This window comes from Candoia aspera, chromosome 1, assembly GCF_035149785.1.
Source record: "Candoia aspera isolate rCanAsp1 chromosome 1, rCanAsp1.hap2, whole genome shotgun sequence".
In the NCBI taxonomy this organism is placed as follows: domain Eukaryota; kingdom Metazoa; phylum Chordata; class Lepidosauria; order Squamata; family Boidae; genus Candoia; species Candoia aspera.
Window position 1 is genome coordinate 251,303,799 of NC_086153.1, and position 7,935 is coordinate 251,311,733.

The 7,935-nt window shown below is 37.4% G+C and overlaps 1 protein-coding gene across 1 annotated transcript in view; it reads left to right on the forward strand.

The window, feature by feature from the left end:
• BMAL1 (basic helix-loop-helix ARNT like 1) overlaps positions 1–4,383 on the forward strand; it is a 45,025-nt gene extending 40,642 nt beyond the window's left edge. Inside the window, exons 17-19 of the mRNA XM_063289488.1 lie at positions 583–676; positions 2,959–3,058; positions 3,734–4,383. Coding sequence (XP_063145558.1) covers positions 583–676; positions 2,959–3,058; positions 3,734–3,894 — 355 coding nt within the window. The 3' untranslated portion in view covers positions 3,895–4,383. The remainder of the gene's footprint in view (positions 1–582; positions 677–2,958; positions 3,059–3,733) is intronic.
• Positions 4,384–7,935: the final 3,552 nt, after the last annotated feature.

Below are 7,935 nucleotides of genomic sequence, written 5' to 3' on the forward strand. Positions count from 1 at the left end.
CATGAACAACAAGTGTAACTGTTTATGTATGTTTCTTCATATAGTATAGTATTTTAGGGTGATTTATCCACAATAATCTGTGTCGGTAAGCAGTAACTGAAAGGAGTGTAATAAAATAACTCAATATCATTTCCTAGATTATGCTGGACAGTAGTCAACATGTGTTCAAAATCACAGTAATCACAGCTGGGCAAAGTAGACTGAACATATGGAAATGTAGTATGAGTTTGCCATTTTTATTTTGTTTTTGCCATATCCAGGCATATACATAACAGATCAGAGCCATGTTCTTCAGGAGGAAAAAATCAAAAATTTAATCATAAAAGCCAACAAGAATACTATGACTGTCCCACCATGAACGTGATGTGAGGAAGAACCATGCACTCTAGGAACTGAGTTTATGATTTACTGGAATTTTTGCTAAACCTAATATACAAAAGACAACTCCTTAATTGTGTGTAAACTCCAAAACTAAACACATACATAGGGTTTCAGATTATAATTTTGGAGTTGCGATAATACATACTCTTAGGATGATCTTTTTTAGTGCCTTTTGTAATTTGGCTGTTGTTGGTATAACAGGATAAGAGGATCTTCTCCGTCGAGTTGTGGCTCTAGCCCACTGAACATGACCAGTACACCTCCCCCTGATACTTCATCCCCAGGAGGCAAAAAGGTGAGATTGTAGTTCTAAAGGCTTCAAAACATGTGTTGCAGCATTTGCAGTCTGTTGGATGGATGTATAGACTGGCATAATAATGTAATAATTCTAAGTGGAGTTTTAAAAAAGTTGTTTAAAAGATTTTTTAACAGTAACACAAATATGAACATATTCTGCACTACAGATGTATAAATCCAACTATTAAGTTTAAACATTGAAAGCTCCACAAGTCAAGCTTTAGCAGAAATTTGATCTTCATCATTCAAAAGGGACAAAACTATTTTCATTATACAGAAATTACCTGTACTAATAAATGCTTATCATAGAAATAATGTTTCCCTTATTGACCAATACTTCAATAATAGGTAACAAATTTGAGAATCCATTAATTGATTTATAATGACAAGTATGCATGCAGAAATCTGCAGGGCTTATTAAATACATTTAAGGCAGAATCCTAAGCACATTGTGGTTAATGGTATCCTGGCTCTGAATAGAAACAGTATGTACTGTTGATCATGTTATTTTCTTTGTGGGTATCCTTTAAGAAAGCCTCAACTCTGGGTGGCAAAGATCCAGAAAATTGGAGCTGTGGATCTATCAGTTTCTTAGCAACTGTTCAGTAGAACCAGCTATAGGCAGATAGTCTTATAGTATACAGCGGTTTTTCTCAACCTTGGCCATTTTAAAATGTATGGACTCCAACTCCCAGAACTCCAACTTCCAGAACTCCCAGCATGGCTGGCTGGGGAATTCTGAGAGTTGAAGTCTACACATCATAAAATGGCCAAGGTTGAAAAACACTGGTATACAGGATGCCTAAGAACCAGGGTGCCTAACATTGGAAAAAGGAGCTTTTCATTTGTTGCTCACAGCTGTATGATCATCAGTCAGAAGCTACTTGTATATTATCACCCAAAATTTACCAATAGATCTCAATATACCCATGCATTAGAGGGGATCTAGCGTAAGGTTTTAGATTCTTTTAAAAAAAAACTTCAGGTATGTTCAGCTTCCACTTGAACTAACAAATCTTCTTGTATCTATTTTTGGTTTGCCAGCTATCATAGCTTTTTCCTAAAATCACCATGCTTCAACAGCCAAAGCAATGTGGGGTTCATCATGGTTTGCCAACCTTTATACCTCCATCTCATTCCCCAAGTCCCTTTTTTAAGACTCCACCTCTTTGCCAGCTCAGCATCAGCCTCTCCCTTCTCCCAGGGAAAAAGAGTGCCTATGAGAAAACGTTGCCTAGTCTTTTCACTAGGTTCTGCTGTCAAGTAAAAGAACAGCAGGACAGGATGTTAGAGAGACACGGGCAACAGCTAGCTGTCACAACCATGAATTAGCCCGTCCTTTTCTAATGATACAGCTTCATCTAATTCTCACAAGCTGAAATAGATCCAAGTCTAGATCTGCAAGGACAAGACAACCCACATGGACATGGGAGGGGCTCACTAAGAGCTTGTGGAGCTCTTAAGAGTTCATTTGTGTCTTTTTTTCCAGCTTGATCCAACCTAACTCTACCATTATAATTTGTTCTCTTCTACCTTTTCTGTTTGCTTTATAGTATGTAAGGATGTGGTATAGCATTATATATGAAGAATTAATCCACTCTTCCATTTTAAAAAATGTAGCCCAGACATGATTCCTACTACACAGAAATTAAAAAGATAGTGCACACTACCTTATGCAGTCACATGTTGATTTTGATAAACAGTGTAATTACCTAGTCTCATTTTGTCTACATAGAGCATCATGGAATGTAGTGTCATTGTTTGGACATGTATAAGAGTGATATTGATGACAGCATTGTTTCTGATATTATTACAGCAAGCATGTGCATGTGAAGCTTTGTAACATCATGAATCAATTTTATTTCTCAATACAAGATTTTGATAAGAAGAAAATAATAATCACATGGTATTTTTCACATTGTGAATAGGATGTTACTAACTATGAAACATAGAGTGTGGCTAAGATTCACCAAAAATTTGGATCCTAAGTTAGAAATCTCTAGAATGATTAAACTTGTAATCATAGCAGTTATGAACTGTATAGGAAAGTATTCTGCCTAAGTAGGCCTTCTTTGCCACCACTTGACAGGTGAACCTACAAAACTATTGAGGAAGTTGCATGGATACCTAATGTAGATAAATGTTTACAGATACTGAAATCACCATTTGTAGATTGCATTGAAGAGTTAATTTTATGCTAGACTTTTAGTTTCCAACAGGATCAAGTGTATAAAATAGGCTGAATATAAAAGCCTTTTATTTGTTTTCATTTTCTTTCAGATTTTGAATGGTGGAACACCAGACATTCCTCCTGCCAGTATATTGTCTGGCCAGATACAAGACAATCCAGGCTATCCATATTCTGACAACTCCATTCTTGGTAGGCAAATCCATAAAAGGTAGAAGATTAAAACGAAGAACAGGAGAGTAGAGCCCTTTCATTGTATAGTTATGTGGAATCCTTAAGGCTGAATCCTGCCATGGAATAGCTAGAACAAAAGTTCTAAGGAAAGATATATAATATTAAAAATATGAGCATACTGTAGAATGTAATATTGCATGAATAAAATCCTGGAATTTTTGAGAGTCATTTTGTTGGAAGATGTTTTCAGTTTAGCTCCAACACTATTTCTTATGAGAAATTCTACAACTTTTGTAGCATACCTAGTCATTTAAAAAAATGTAAGATTAATATCTTAAATATTCATATTTATAACATTTTATATATATTGATATTTAATATCACCTCAAAACAGAATAAAGGTTATTTTTTATATTTCAATCCACCTCATCCCCCAGAAAAAGTCTTAAGGCAGTCTAAACAGTAACCAGCAGTCCTTGACCCAATTTTAGTTATTTATAGTGTAATCAGTTACACTATACTATATGGGTGTTTACATTTGACAGAGATAAAGATAGCTGTTAAATAAGAGGGCTCAACAACATAGTATGCAACTGAACATTGCTCTCATCTATCATGTATACTTTTCGAAGTATGAAAATTAGATTAGAAATAGAACTACTATAAGCTTTAATTTTTCTACTCTCTTTTCAGGGGAAAACACACATATGGGCATTGATATGATAGACAATGACCAAGGATCCAGCAGCCCCAGCAATGATGAGGCAGCAATGGCAGTTATCATGAGCCTTTTGGAAGCAGATGCAGGTCTTGGTGGCCCAGTTGATTTTAGTGACTTACCATGGCCCTTGTAGATGCTGCCCACAAGCTTTGACATCAGAATATATCAAAGTGCATTACTGATGGAGTTCTCCAATCTGTGAAGCTTGCTGAATTGCTTTGGTGTTTTAATTTCATAAGCCATATCAAGAGAACAGTCATACTTCTCCCATGTGTAACTTCTGACCAAGTGGAGATCAATTTGCAATGGTGTTCCTATATTTTTTGTTAGCTGTGTATAACTTGCATTAATTGTATATTTTGGGTACTGTTTTTGTGATGACTTTTTTTAAAAAACATCACTGTGCAAATTAGGCACTAGCATCACTGGTAGCTTTTATATGCGAATGGTCATTTCAGCTATTTGGTGTTTTTACACTACAGAAAATGTCCCCATGTGGATAAGGAATATTTCTTATACTAATATATCAAAACTGTTTCTTGTAAGATCCTTTACTATAAATATTGTTGAAGTGTAATGTATTAGACAGTTAATTATTTTTAAAATAAAATGTTTTCTCTTGTTCTAAACTGGAGTTACCTTATAGAGTAAGCTTCTAGATGAAGTTCATGGTATTAAAAAGAATAGCAAGCCTTAGCTGTTTTATGCAACTTGGCTGACTTACCTAGTTAGCTAAATCCAGAATGGATATAGGCTTACTATCTGCAATGTAGCCTATCAACTGCAATTTGAGTGGATATATTGTATCAATCTGCCAGATGTACAAGCTGGGTTTAGAAAAGGCAGAGGAACTAGGGACCAAATTGCCAATATCTGCTGGATAATGGAAAAAGCCAGGGAGTTTCAGAAAAACATCTATTTCTGTTTTATTGACTATTCTAAAGCCTTTGACTGTGTGGACCATAACAAATTGTGGCAAGTTCTTAGTGGTATGGGGATACCAAGTCATCTTGTCTGCCTCCTGAAGAATCTGTATAACAACCAAGTAGCAACAGTAAGAACAGACCACGGAACAACGGACTGGTTTAAGATTGGGAAAGGAGTACGGCAGGGCTGTGTACTCTCACCCTACCTATTCAACTTGTACACAGAACACCTCATGCAACATGCTGGGCTTGAGGAATCCAAGGCTGGAGTTAAAATCACTGGAAGAAACATTAACAATCTCAGATATGCAGATGATACCACTTTGATGGCTGAAAGCGAAGAGGAACTGAGGAGCCTTATGATGAAGGTGAAAGAAGAAAGTGCAAAAGCTGGCTTGCAGCTAAACTTCAAAAAAACCAAGATTATGGCAACCAGCTTGATTGATAACTGGCAAATAGAGGGAGAAAATGTAGAAGCAGTGAAAGACTTTGTATTTCTAGGTGCGAAGATTACTGCAGATGCTGACTGCAGTCAGGAAATCAGAAGATGCTTAATCCTTGGGAGAAGAGCAATGACAAATCTCGATAAAATAGTTAAGAGCAGAGACATCACACTGACAACAAAGGTCCGCATAGTTAAAGCAATGGTGTTCCCTGTAGTAACACATGGCTGCGAGAGCTGGACCATAAGGAAGGCTGAGAGAAGGAAGTTCGATGCTTTGGAACTGTGGTGTTGGAGGAAAATTCTGAGAGTGCCTTGGACTGCAAGATCAAACCAGTCCATCCTCCAGGAAATAAAGCCAGACTGCTCACTTGAGGGAATGATATTAAAGGCAAAACTGAAATACTTTGGCCACATAATGAGAAGACAGGACACCCTGGAGAAGGTGCTGATGCTAGGGAGAGTGGAGGGCAAAAGGAAGAGGGGCCGACCAAGGGCAAGATGGATAGATGATATTCTAGAGGTGATGGACTCGTCCCTGGGGGAGCTGGGGGTGTTGACAACCGACAGGAAGCTCTGGTGTGGGCTGATCCATGACGTCACGAAGAGTCGGAAGCGACTAAACGAATAAACAACAAAATTGTATCAATCCATAGATCTGTATCACCATAGGGGTATTTGAAATGTCTGAACTGGGTAAACTTTAAACAGAAAACTTTTCTTCCTTCCATCCATCCATCCATCCAATATATTACAAGAGCTTGGACCTTGTCTTGCTTGGTCTGGTCCTGTTTCTTCCTACTCCACATAGACTAAGAGTATGAAGAATGAGCTACAGAACAAAGATACTTAGGTAGGAATATATGGTGGTATATGGAAAATATAGATTGCTCAAGAAACCAATTCATTCTAGAAGTGAAGATAAACTGTCCTACTAAAAACAGAATACCTGAGGCATACAAAAAACATGATTGTTTTGGAATGGACCCATAGTGAAACACAGCATAGTTAATATTCATAGATATCAGAATACTAATATTCATAGTTCAATAGTCTCCTTATTGAAATGCTGTTGACCTGGGTGAGTGAAAGGAGAGCAAAGGGAGTTGAGAGGCAGGAGAGGGAGACTGTGGAATACAAGGTAGCATCCAAAACATAGGAATTTTTCAGAAAGGTTAAAGTTTAGAATGAACTGAAGCTTGCAAGAGACAACGAGGATGATTCTTTGAGTAGGTTAGAAATAAGAAGAAAGCCAAAGGGTGTAGGGCCATCTCAAAGAGGTGGTATTGAGAGAGATTAAGAAAGCAGAACTTCTTAATTTCACCTAGAGTCATTGCATACAAGTTGGGTGGTCAAGAAGTTCAATAAATAAATAAATACAATTTTGCTTGTTTTCTTTTATAAGGTAATTTGAATTGGATCCTTAGCTGGCCGTCATGCCACTGGGAAGAAACGGTAATAGGGAACTTAGCTAATTTAAATGAATTTGAGTTTCCACTCTCAGTAATCACTCTCAGAACCACACTCAGTAATCTTTGAGGAATACTGGGGGAGAGCAATTGTTAATCTCCATCTTCAAGCAGGAGGATGGTAACTTGGGAAACTATAGACCTTGATGTCAATACTGGGCAGGGATCTCAAATAGGTGATCAAGCAGCATGTCTGTGAGCATCTGGACAGGCATGCTACAGTTAAAAAGAACAAGCATGGATTTGTCACAAATCATGTAAAATTATTTTGTTTGATAAACTAGCTTGATAGATCAGGGGAATACATACACACATTCTTAAAATTTTAACTAGACGGATAAATGATGCTGTTCAATGGATTTATAATTGGCTGAATGGCTGCACCCAAACAGCACTCATTAATTATTCTACTTCAGCTTGGAGGAAATTATCAAGTGGGGCTCTTCAATATTTTTATCAATGACTTGGGTGAGGGAGTTTATGGGACTCTTTAATTAATGTTGCATGATATAAAGCAGAGATGCATGGCTAATACCTTAGAGGAGAGTGAGATTAAAACTATCAAGACAGGCTTGAGCAGTGGGCTCAATAGATCTTTAATGAAGAAATGTCAAGCTCTGCATCTAGGAAAAATGCAAGTATAGGATGCATGTACTAGTAGTACATGTGAAAAGGATCTTGGTGTCCTGGTCAACTACAAGTTAAACATGAGTCAGCAGTGTGATACAACTGCTAAAACAGCCCAGGCTATCTTGGGGTACATTAATATAAGCATAGAATCCAGATCATGGGAAGTAATTATTCCATTCTACTCTGTCCTAGCCATTTGGAGTCAGCCATTCCGAGTACTGCAGCCAATTCTAGGCAGCAATGTTGAAGAAAGATCAGTGAAAAATTGGAACAAGTTCAGAAGAAGCTACTAAGATGGTGAAGAGTCTGGGAACCAAGCTCTATGATGAATGATTAAAAGATTGGGTATGTTTAGCCTATAAAAAACTAGGGGTAGATATGATAGTCTTCAAATATCTAAAGAGTTGTCATGGAGGAGTGGACTTAATCTATATTGTCACAGAAGGCACAACCAGAACTAATGGGTTAAAGCTACAAGGGAATAAACATCTAGACATCAGGAGGAACTTCTTGACTGTATGAACTGTCAACCAGTGGAATGGGCTGCCATGTGAAATGGTAAATTCTCCTTCAGAGTTCTGCAGAGGCTGGATGATTATCAGAGATGCTCCAATAAATTTTGCACTGAGCAGGGAACTAGACTTGATTTCCTTCAAGTTCCCTTCTACCTTTATGATTCTATATATCCACACAGAAAACCACTGGTC